At 47.4% G+C, this 11,643-nt stretch overlaps 2 protein-coding genes across 2 annotated transcripts; one reads left to right on the forward strand and one right to left on the reverse strand.

Annotated features, from left to right (window-relative positions):
• The first annotated feature begins 2,423 nt into the window (after nt 1-2,423).
• Nucleotides 2,424-3,226, forward strand: crha (corticotropin releasing hormone a). Its single transcript, XM_040171783.2, has 2 exons — nt 2,424-2,494; nt 2,642-3,226. The coding sequence occupies exon 2, from the start codon at nt 2,660-2,662 to the stop codon at nt 3,044-3,046; it is 387 nt and encodes a 128-aa protein (XP_040027717.1). The 5' UTR covers nt 2,424-2,494; nt 2,642-2,659; the 3' UTR covers nt 3,047-3,226.
• A 979-nt stretch (nt 3,227-4,205) lies between these two features.
• Nucleotides 4,206-11,094, reverse strand: LOC120816565 (E3 ubiquitin-protein ligase TRIM63). The gene is made up of 9 exons (XM_040172267.2): nt 10,839-11,094; nt 8,808-8,980; nt 6,921-7,095; nt 6,712-6,807; nt 6,364-6,597; nt 5,075-5,097; nt 4,878-5,002; nt 4,581-4,804; nt 4,206-4,385 (listed from the first exon to the last, which is right to left on the reverse strand). The coding sequence occupies exons 1-9, from the start codon at nt 10,956-10,958 to the stop codon at nt 4,311-4,313; spliced, it is 1,245 nt and encodes a 414-aa protein (XP_040028201.2). The 5' UTR covers nt 10,959-11,094; the 3' UTR covers nt 4,206-4,310.
• Between the last annotated feature and the right edge of the window lie 549 nt (nt 11,095-11,643).

Consider the following 11,643-nt stretch of genomic DNA (forward strand, 5'->3'; position numbering starts at 1 on the left):
CTGGGTTCAGCCTGCACAGTTGTTGGAGGACCAGACCAGGTCTACGAAGGCTGCTGAAGGCTGCAGGCTACAAGGACGCAGCCCAGCGGCTCTGAGACACAGCTATTGTTTCATTGTTAACCTGAAGTCATGAAGTATAGGCTACACATCACATGTCATTGGTTCTCTCTGTACGTTACGTGTTCCCTCCAGTAATCACATCTTATGCATCTTCATTTCATCTACTCTTAAATATGGGAATATTATTAGGAGGCTTTTTTCTACTTGCTGTACTGTGATATTATTGATCTATTGCCTCGGATGTCTGATCTTTAGGTCATCAGAACCTGATCCTGTGGGATCGGACTGATGGAGGAACTGGTCCTGGTGTTATAATGGTTCTTATCTACAGCAAGTTGTAAATCAGCTTATTTAATGAAATTGCACTTTCTTGTCTCTTGTTCTATTGAGTTTGTTTCCTTATGGTTGACATTTTTGGATAAAAGCGTCAGCTAAACGACATGTGGTGGAATGTGTGCATCCAGGTTCTGCTCCAAAGCCTCGTTGCATGTGTGAGATGTTGTGCACGTCCTAATCTCATTAGAACGGATAAACATACAGAATCACAATGCAAAGGGTCTAAAAACAAAACAAAGGAGATTTTCAGGCCACAAGCTCTTTGATTAAGACGAGAGACGAAGCTCCGGTTGTCGTTGTCCAAACACTGAAAGGTCAGAGGTCACCGCAGTGAGACACATCGACCTTTAACCAATCCTCCGACTGTCCACATGCTTCAGGCTGTTCTTTCATTCGCTTAGTTTCTGCTACAGAGGAGAGAACCTAGATGTGTACACTTTCTAAAACACACGCAGAGGTGAAAGAACATGCAACATAAGTATTCTAAATATCTTTGATTAGTTACTTTTGTTTTATTGAATGAATAGTAATGCGGGGCAACTAATTAAAATTGCTGCCGACGGGAAGAAGCTGTTGGTGTGGCGGGAGGTCTTAGTCCTGATGGACCTCCTGCCAGATGGAAGCGGCACAAACAGGTTTTGTCCGGGGTGAGAGGGGTCGGCTACCATCTTTCTAGCTCGCTTCAGAGACCTGGAAGCGAACAAGTCCTGCAGGGACGGCAGATTGCAGCCGATCAGCCTCTCTGCAGAGCGGAGGACACGCTGCAGCCTGCCCTTGTCCTTGGCTGTGGCTGCAGCGTACCAGACGGTGATGGAGGAGCAGAGGACGGACTCCATGATGGCCGTGTAGAAGTGGACCACTTCAGCTCCCACTTGAGGTCCTGGGTGATGATGGAGACCAGGAAACAAAAAAAAAATAATCTCTTTTCCACTAGCAAGGCTTTGACATTTTATCTAGTTTGTTATATCGAAACAAGTTACGTTATAAAAGAAACCTTCTTATAACGCATATGTATATTAAATGCATGAGTTCACATTAACAGCAGTTTGTTCTCACCATTTAAACAAAAGACACTAATGAGTTCTAATGAGGGTCGTCGTGGCGCAGGGGTTAGAGAAGGTGTGCTGGGAAGAACAAGGTTGGTGGTTCGAGTCCAGGCTGCCCCATGTCCCATGTCGAAGTGTCCCTGAGCAAGACACTGGACCCCTAATTGCTCCCCAGGCAAAAATGTGAAAAAAGCCATTTAAAGTGTAATGTAAGTCGCTTTGGATAAAAGCGTCTGCTAAATGACCTGTAATGTAATGTAATAAATTTGGTTCATCAACTCCGCCTGGAAGACATTTACAATGAAAATGTCCACGTTAGAGATCTGTTCTCCATCTGTCTGTCTGTCCATGTGAGATGTGCACAAGTGATAAGGCCCGCCTCCCAGTGCTCTCATTGGTTGAGAAACAAGATGACTGGTGACTGTGAGCCGAGTGTATTAATAATGATGAACATGCATTAACAGGTAACATAATAAATACATGATGTCACTTTTAACTGAGGTAAACTACTTTAAAACAATGACTTAACTAAGTTAGACAAAACAAGTTCAACTAAGTTAAACACAACGAGTAAAGTTGACTTAGTTAAACATACTAAGTTAAAGGGACGTGTTGAGAATAAGGTCTTCTACGCGTTAATGTCTGCAGACGTTTTTTTATGATTCCCACAGGAGATGATGATTTACACCAACTGAATAAAGTGACTTATTTAAAAAGTAATTTCTTAGTGAAGAAGACGTCTTCAGACACAAAGTGTTTGTGTCACTGGAGGAGATGAAGGTCAAAGAGAACGTCCACAGCGAAGCTCACAAAGGTCACATCATCGTCATCATCGGCCCCATTCACAAAGCGGTGCAAGCCCCCCGACGCCCCCCCCACGCCCCTCCACGCATCCCCACGCCCCCCATGCATCCCCCCACACTCCCCCCCACGCATCCCCCCACTCACTGATATATAAAGTAGAAAATGTCTCATTTGCACGACTTCAGAGCTGAGCTGGATGAAGACAGACAGAGACACGGAGACAGACAACAGCACTGCAGGACAATCAGGTAAGAGAAGGATGTTTAATATTTAGACGTTATTAGATTATATATATATATACATGTATGTATATATGTACATGTATGTATATATATATACATGTATATATATATATACATACATGTATATATGAGACGTGGACTCTAATCCCTCAGCTCGTGTCCGTGGGCCTGATGAAGATGAAGGTGTTGTTGTGCTTGGTGGTCGCGCTCGGCGTCTCCCCCCCCGCTGACTGTCGACCAGCCGACTGCCCCGCCAGCTTCCACCGTCTCCTCCCCCGACCACTGCTGCTCCACCTGGGGGAGGAGCTGTCCCTGCGAGTGGGTGGAGGACCCCCCACCGCTGCCTCTCCAGGTCTCCTCCCCTCCTCTCCGGCAGTGAACAGGGTCCTGGAGGTGGAGGAAGGGGCCGGAGGGATGGGCAGGAGGTCCGAAGAGGCTCCCATCTCTCTGGATCTGACCTTCCACCTGCTGAGAGGAGTTCTGGAGATGGCCCGGGCCGAGCAGATGGCCCAGCAGGCCGACAGCAACCGCAAGATGATGGACACCTTCGGAAAGTAGTCCACCGGTCTGAAGGTTGTGATGGCTGACCGCTTCGCTCTCACCCATCAGTTTCATCCGCATGTGTTACACACACATCTACATATAATGACTGTAACTAACTGAGTAGAATCTAAAGGAGGATCTGATACACTGACGGTGAACATTTGATATCATCAATAAAACGTCCTGCGCTGCTTCAAACCGACGTCACAAGTTTATTTCCACAAACACTCAAGGAACCAACGTAAATCCGTCCTCCAGTGAACAGACTGGACGTCCTTCAGCGGTAAAAGTATCACTCGATCAAAAATGCATGAGGAGACTTTATGGAGGTTAATGGAAACAGTGTGAACGTTAGCATGGTGAAATTAGCATAGGAGCTAAGCATCGAGCCAGTCAGTGAGGAACAACGTGTGTTCGTGGTGTTTGCCTCACCGGACTCAGAGCACAGGATCAATAAGATGAATTAAATGGGTTTGGAGCTCCGGTGAGCGGTGGCTGGTGAGAGTTTTTATATATATATAAAAAAATACAGAATATGTTTTCATCCCCGTCCTGCAGTGACGTTACTTTTACCAACATGGCGAGCGGGACTGAGCGACCTAGAGAGTCACGTCTTTGTGTGTGGAAGTCGCTGGTTGCTTTATTTATTGATCATAGACTTTATTGCCCCGTGCATCCACACTGCTGCTTTTCATCACGGACACATTTGTCCCGTATTTTCCTCCACGACTTTGTTCCCCTCGTTGGTGGAGATCTCCCTCCATGAATCAGAGGCCGTCCGGCGTCCTCATAGTCCGCCAATGACGGCTTGTACAAGCGCTCATATTTAAAAGCTCTTCAATCTGATCCGTTCTCTCGTAAACGTTCTTCCTTTTAATAACGGCCGTATTGTGCTGTGAAAACGGAGACGTGAGACTCTAAAGGACGTAGTCAGCAGACCAATCACAGCCTGCTGCTGCAGGACGCTGCAAAGCTTTAGACGCACGCAGGGAGGCGTGAAAAGACACGCAAGGGACACGCAGGGGACACGCAGGGGACACGCAGGGGACACGCAAGGGACACGCAGGGGACACGCAGGGGACACGCACTCGGCTGAGACATGGAGAGAGGAGGTGCAGAAAAGATTTCCACAGATATCTTCATTTACTCCATGTTTCAAAAACACATACTGACCATTTGTAAAATGCATCTTTAATATAATAACAAAGAAAGAACTTGGGCCTCTATGGCCGCCACTGATACAAGATAATAAAGGACTGCAGGCCGATGGGTCCTGGTTTTACTTCTGGTTGAGCCAACTGAAGGAGAAGACGTGCTTGGTATCGTCTCCATCCTCCTCCTCATGCTGATCAGACTGAGAGGAAGAGGAAGAGGAAGAGGAGGACGATAGAAGTAATACAGGGAGAAGCTTAGTGAACACATTTGATTGTAAAATTATTAAATACAAATATTGTAAATGAAATGTGATTCAATTGAATTATGCAAATCCTAATAGATAAATATATTTTAATGTTTGAATGAAAGACATTGAATGCAACACGTGACATACTTGGGCGGCGGAGGGGATGGGCAGAGGGGGCGTGGCTTGGATCGCGGACGAGGCTGGTTGTTTTGTCATTGGCGTCATGGTGGGTGGAGTCTCGGAGCGTCTCTGAGGGGGCGTGGCTGAGAGCTGGACCGCCGTGGGCTGCCCAGGAGACAGAGGAGGCTGTGGATTGGCTGAGCGCCTCCCTCGACCCTCCACTGCTTCTTCATCGACATCCTCTTGATCATCTGAGGAGGATAAACAGTTAGAGGCAGAGCCGCTCGGTGGTTGCCGGTCAGGTGACTACTTCCTGTTTCTTACGTGTGGTGAAGTCAACCTTCATCAGCGCCCTTCTCTGGAGCTCAAAGTCGGCGGTGAAGTGCTCCATGTTCTCGTAGCCATGTTGGACTTCATCGATGTGAGACGTGTTTGTTCCCTCCACGATCCTGCACGTCATCATCCTCAGTGTTCATATTACCATCAATATTAATGTTGTCTACACATTGGTAAAGACTCACTTGTGCAGCAGAGGTTTGGTCGTCTGTGGGAGGAGAAACGATTAGTTACTGCTGACTTCATTCATAATAAGTGACTTTTCATCATCTTATTCCACTCTGAACGCAGTTATTTATGGTGCGTGGCTCACTGGCTGAGAGGACACACGGCCAATCCCGTCCTCACGCACTTCAAGGCCTTCCAGCCCTTATGGACCCACAAGTCATTGCAACGTGAGGTTAAATACGGGGTCACCAGACAAAGGACGGCACGTGTGTTCAGACTGTCATACGTTTTTAACATTAAATATTACCAAAAACACATAAAATAGAGAATGTTAATCTTATTTTATGAGCCTGAAATAGGTTGAAATCCAAGAGTAAAACTTAATGAATCCCCTCAGTTGTAGATCATAGACGTTGTCATGGTAACGTAACACATCTCTCTTTAGATTTAGAGCATTTAAAGCCCTCAGACTGCTGCAGTGAGAATTCACACAGGCAGCAAACTATTGGAACATTTCATGTTAAATGTCTTCTACACGAAGTCAATGGGACCAAAGTTACCGTTAAGCTGCACCACTAAGTGTGTTTTTATCCTTTTCAGATTCTCCAAAGAAATCCAGAATCAACATGGACATCAGAGTATAAAACCCTCAGCTACTGATCAGAGGTAATGATCAGGAATCATTTATTGACTAAATGTGTCAAACATACAAGGAATTTGTCTGGTTGGTTGGTGCGTGACAGCAGACAGTGTGACAATAGACAACAAGTAATAAAATAAAATGCTATTGGTTTGTAGAATAAGGCTATAGATAATAATCCTTTTTATCAATTGGTTCTGATTAAATGTTGGCACGTGTTCACATTTATAAATCTCAACTTGTTTAATGCTTTTATTGTGGAGGGTAACTTGTTTCTCCATAACAATGCAGTGCAAACAGCTTTCCTTTTATATTGGATTGTTTAAAATGAAATGTACAAGAAAAATCTTAACTGTTACTGTGAAGGGAATATTGTTCAAAAGCAGCTGGTTTGTTTACAGTTTTTGCAAACAAAAAGTTCATAACACACTACTTTTTAATCAATTATTGAAATTTTCAAATGACAATTAATGGCGTTTTTCTGCACTCAATTGCAATTATTTGTTAAAAAGTATAACTGTTTCCCAGCACTTACATACAATCATATTATTGTAATATAATTATTATCCTTATATTTTCTACAACAAGAAATCAGTCAGTTAATTGTTATTTTGAAGAAAAATCTGACGGGTCACTTCCTGTCGTCCGCGATGCGTTTAGGCTCACCTGCAGGAACACGGCCATCTCAGACTCGTCCATGGCCTGGATGGCGGTCTCAAGCAGCTTGGCGGTGCTCTCTAGGTGTTCGCTGTACCTCCGCCTCAGACCTCTCAGGTAGTCCAGCTTCTCCTCCTGTTCAGAGCTGATCCTCAGCGTCATCTCGCCTTTCTTCTCCTCCAGCAGAGCGAACAGGTGGTCGAACGTCTCGCACACCTTCGACTTCTGCCGCCGACCGTTCTCCTGAGAACACAGGTGACTCAGTTTGGGTCCAGGTGGGTCTCCGTCAGTCAGTTTGGGTCCAGGTGAGTCTCCGTCAGTCAGTTTGGGTCCAGGTGAGTCGGGAGGTGAACTCACGTTGACAGTTGTGCAGGTTTCCTCCAGCTGAATGATGACAAGCTGAGTCCTCTCATTGTTACCAACCAGCATGGAGATACAGTCAGTGAGCTCAGCCTACACACACACACACACACACACACACACACACACACACACACACGATACCAGATCATGATTCCTGACAGAACCTGTCTGTGATGTACCACATCAGGTGTGAGACACCTTACCTTCTGCTTGTGGAAGACGTTGTCCAGCGGCGCGACCTCACAGTCTTTGTGGGCTCCGAACACTTTACACAGAGAACAGGTGGGAACACTGCAGGTGACACAGTAGATGTTGATCTTCTCCTCTTCATGGGTCTCACACATCGGCTGCTCCTGCTTCTCCTCAGGGGCCGGTCTGCTGCTCAGAGAGACAGAAAGACGGGCGAGGGGACAGACAGCGGTTTCATCAGACTTTGATGTCCTGCTAGCGTTGTGTGTTACCAAAATAAAATCCAAGATGGAGTGTCATACACGTGTGTGTTACCTGGTGTGTCCCTTGGGTGTGTGTGTGTGTGTGTTCCCCGGGGGGGGGGGGGGGTGTTACCTGGTGTGTGTGTGTGTGTTACCTGGTGTGTCAAGGCGTGTGTGTGTGTGATACCTGGTGTGTCCAGGTGTGTGTGTGCGTGTTACCTGGTGTGTCCAGGTGTGTGTTACCTGGTGTGTCCAGGTGTATGTGTGTGTGTTACCTGGTGTGTCCAGGTGTGTGTGTGTGTGTGTGTGTGTGTTACCTGGTGTGTCCAGGTGTATGTGTGTGTGTTGCCTGGTGTGTCCAGGTGTGTGTGCGTGTGTTACCTGGTGTGTCCAGGTGTGTGTGTGTGTTACCTGGTGTGTCCAGGTGTGTGTGTGTGTGTGTTACCTGGTGTGTCCAGGTGTGTGTGTGTGTTACCTGGTGTGTCCAGGTGTGTGTGTGTGTGTGTGTGTTACCTGGTGTGTCCAGGTGTGTGTGTGTGTGTTACCTGGTGTGTCCAGGTGTGTGTGTGTGCGTGTTACCTGGTGTGTCCAGGTGCGTGTGTGTGTGTTACCTGGTGTGTCCGGGTGGGTGTGCGTGTGTTACCTGGTGTGTCCAGGTGTGTGTGTGTGTTACCTGGTGTGTCCAGGTGTGTGTGTGTGTGTGTGTTACCTGGTGTGTCCAGGTGTGTGTGTGTTACCTGGTGTGTCCAGGTGTGTGTGTGTGTGTGTGTTACCTGGTGTGTCCAGGTGTGTGTGTGTGTGTGTTACCTGGTGTGTCCAGGTGTGTGTGTGTTACCTGGTGTGTCCAGGTGTGTGTGTGTTACCTGGTGTGTCCAGGTGTGTGTGTGTGTGTGTGTTACCTGGTGTGTCCAGGTGTGTGTGTGTGTGTGTTACCTGGTGTGTCCAGGTGTGTGTGTGTGCGTGTTACCTGGTGTGTCCAGGTGTGTGTGTGTGTGTGTTACCTGGTGTGTCCAGGTGCGTGTGTGTGTGTTACCTGGTGTGTCCAGGTGGGTGTGCGTGTGTTACCTGGTGTGTCCAGGTGGGTGTGTGTGTTACCTGGTGTGTCCAGGTGGGTGTGTGTGTTACCTGGTGTGTCCAGGTGTGTGTGTGTGTTTCCTGGTGTGTCCAGGTGTGTGTGTGTGTGTGTTTCCTGGTGTGTCCAGGTGGGTGTGTGTGTTACCTGGTCTGTCCAGGTGTGTGTGTGTGTGTGTTACCTGATGTGTCCAGGTGGGTATGGGTGTGTTACCTGGTGTGTCCAGGTGGATGGGTGTGTTACCTGGTGTGTCCAGGTGGGTGGGTGTGTGTTACCTGTTTTGTCCAGGTGGGTGGGTGTGTGTTACCTGGTGTGTCCAGGTGGGTGTGCGTGTGTTACCTGGTGTGTCCAGGTGGGTGTGTGTGTTACCTGGTGTGTCCAGGTGGGTGTGTGTGTTACCTGGTGTGTCCAGGTGGGTGTGTGTGTTACCTGGTGTGTCCAGGTGTGTGTGTGTGTGTGTTTCCTGGTGTGTCCAGGTGGGTGTGTGTGTTACCTGGTGTGTCCAGGTGGGTGTGTGTGTTACCTGGTCTGTCCAGGTGTGTGTGTGTGTGTGTTACCTGGTGTGTCCAGGTGGGTGTGTGTGTTACCTGGTGCTCCCCTGCTTGTACATGTCAATGATGTTCTCCACCAGCAGGTTCCTCTGTAGCCCGTAGACTCCGTGGCGATCCAGCACCACCTCATGTCGGCAGGAGGGGCAGCGGAACCGCCCGCCGGACGTCACGGTGGAGCCGCTCCTCGTGGACAGATACGGATTGGATGCCTGCAGAGAGAAGGGGGGGGGGGGGGGGGTCACACAGGTAGATATGACATTTCACTGTATGTTTGGACCTTCATACTTTGCTCTCTGATGAACTAAGTTGGCATTAGCACTTTGCCGAGCTAACGTTAACCATCATTGAACATCGAGCTTCAGACAACAGTGGGAATCCCTGAAGGACCCTGAAGGCATCACGCTCTCTGACTGACAATGTGTCCACATCTACTCATCCAGGCACTGGAATAGAACAATCAATAAGGAGGAAACAACATGTTGGTATAAAAAAGTGCAGACGAAGAAACACAGATCGCTTCTCGACCAATGAGCATTGGGGGCGGGCCTGAGACTTCAGGCTCGCATCAACCGACTCAAGGGGACAGAGACACTGGCGGTGTCTCAAAGTCGCTAGTCTGCAACCTTCAGGACGCATTCGTCAACCGCATACGTCACTTCCGCTGCGACTCGGCTGTCCGATCCGTCGGCTCCTCCGAACGCAGTCCTCCAGGAGCCGGTTTGAGGACACATCTGATCCGTATTTATTTTGAATATCCCAGCATGCAGTGCGGGCCGAAGAGGATGTAAGTTATTCAGGACGGAGGCGGGTGATGCGACGGAAGAGTTCACTTTTAAATGTAACGTTAAGGAATACAATTCACTCCATTATCTACCGAAATGTTATAATATCCAACATCACATCTTTGTTTATGACATTTATGAACCTGAAAGTCAGAATAAACCTGCAGAATGAACACAAAGAAACTGAGCTCCCTTTGCTCCTTTTGTCATTGTAAAAAATGTTGTTGTGTTTTTCTTCAGTCAGCCTGAAGAAAATCGAGATCCAATTACATGAAATAAGATCTTCTTTTCTGTCATTTGTTTGGCTTTTACAGTCAAGCGTGCAGCATTAATAGCAGGAAACTGTTGCTCAAAGGTTCCGTTATAATGCAGCTAGTGTTGCTGTGGGGTTCAGGTAGACTAGATAAAAAGGTCAATGCCATCATCACCGGCCTGACAATTATTGTCTGAGGTAAAACTGGTGTACGAGGGTTCGGGCACGCGGTTACACTACTTTGGAATGAATTGTTATATTTTGCAATTAATTGCGAAACATCATACGATTAATCACAATTACAAACATTAACTTTTGCCCAGTGTTAAGGGTTCGGAGGGAGATCAAACTCTTTTGTTCTCGTCCCGGCCGGAAACGATGAATCAAAAGAGTCAACTTGCTCAAACTTAAAAATCAAAAAAGCATTTAATAACTAAACAAAGTGATAAGGAATCAAATTAAAGTTAAATACAATGAGAATAGTGAAATATTTCCCGAATCCTGAGATCAGGTCTTATGTGACTGCAGGAAAATTCTACCACGTTCCAATATTCAATGTAGCTACATTTGACTGAACAGAACATGCAGAGTCGTCTTCATCTTAGAACCAGGACACATGATGAAGGTTTGACACGGCTCACGTGGTCCAAGACGTTTGCGTCACTCGGCGGTCTTTCATTCAGTTGCTCATCTGCTACCTGACGACAATTAGCATCCGTCACATCGTGACAGAATGTTAATGTACAGTAATTATACATTAATAATTAAATAACTACTAGCTCACAGACTACAATTCTACACTAAACATTTCTACTTTTATTAGAATTTCTACCACTAGGTGTGCACTTCTACTTAAATCCCAGCACAACATAGATTTCATAAAGTGAAACCGCTGTGAAGTAATGATCAATACAAGACAGTAATTCTGTACTTTCTTATTCTTAAATCTTTCAACATTTAATCAATTAGAGAAATGATTCTTGTGTCCTTGAAAGCACCAACAAAGAGGTTGAGTGTGTGTGTGTGTGTCACCTGAAAGACGTCGTTGGCACACTTCCGGCACAGGTTGTGTTGACATGGCAGGATGACCACCGGCTTGCTGAAGATCTCCAGACAGATGGGACAGATGAGCTGCTTCTCCAAACTCTCCATGAGGAAGAGGAACCGAGAAGTAGATCAAATCCAGGAGAAGAAGCAGCGCGTTGGAGGCCGGCTGCACTCGGAGACCTCGGTCTGTTTTTAGACGGACAGACGTCAGGTGTTGCCATGCCGACATGCCATATATGTCAAAGGTCATGAGTGGGCGGGACAGAGCAGCGGGTGCTATTAAAGGGACAGTCAGCGGCACGAAGCAGAGGCCTCCTGCTAGTAACTGCCTGAAGAAGAAGATGCAACCGCGGCTCCTTCAGCTCAGCAGGGGAACTCGTGGTCTACGCGCCGCTACCGGGGGACCAGACCGGGGGGGCCGGCAACGGGACATCTGGCAGGAAAGAAGAACGCAGCATTGAGGAGGATCTGGCAGTGAGCGTGAAGGAGGGGTTTAAATACTAAGGACAGTAGGTGCAGCAGAGCGCCAGGTGGGGGCTGACGAGGGGGTGTGGCCAACAGGTGCACCGAATGAGCAAAATAGGTGAGTGAGAGAAGCTGAACAGTGATGGAGAAGAAGAAGAGGAGCATCAAGATCTCATCAGGATCCTCTCAGTAACAGTGGTGTCAGTAATAGGAGGCCCAGTGGGCCCAGTAGACCCAGTAGGTCCAGTAGACCCAGTAGGCCCAGTAGGTCCAGTAGACCCAGTAGGTCCAGTAGGCCCAGTGGGCCCAGTAGACCCAGTAGGCC

Source organism: Gasterosteus aculeatus, chromosome 3, assembly GCF_964276395.1.
Source record: "Gasterosteus aculeatus chromosome 3, fGasAcu3.hap1.1, whole genome shotgun sequence".
In the NCBI taxonomy this organism is placed as follows: domain Eukaryota; kingdom Metazoa; phylum Chordata; class Actinopteri; order Perciformes; family Gasterosteidae; genus Gasterosteus; species Gasterosteus aculeatus.

What these genes read in the sequence shown, in the direction of transcription:
- crha (XM_040171783.2), top strand. Translation starts at nt 2,660, where the DNA reads ATGAAGATGAAGGTGTTGTTGTGCTTGGTGGTCGCGCTCGGCGTCTCC.
- LOC120816565 (XM_040172267.2), bottom strand. Translation starts at nt 10,958, where the DNA reads ATGGAGAGTTTGGAGAAGCAGCTCATCTGTCCCATCTGTCTGGAGATC. An exon ending in TACAAGCAGGGGAGCACCAG is followed by an intron (nt 7,096 to 8,807) that starts GTAACACACACA and finishes CTCTCTGAGCAG; the next exon opens with CAGACCGGCCCCTGAGGAGA. An exon ending in AAACCTGCACAACTGTCAAC is followed by an intron (nt 6,598 to 6,711) that starts GTGAGTTCACCT and finishes CTGTGTTCTCAG; the next exon opens with GAGAACGGTCGGCGGCAGAA.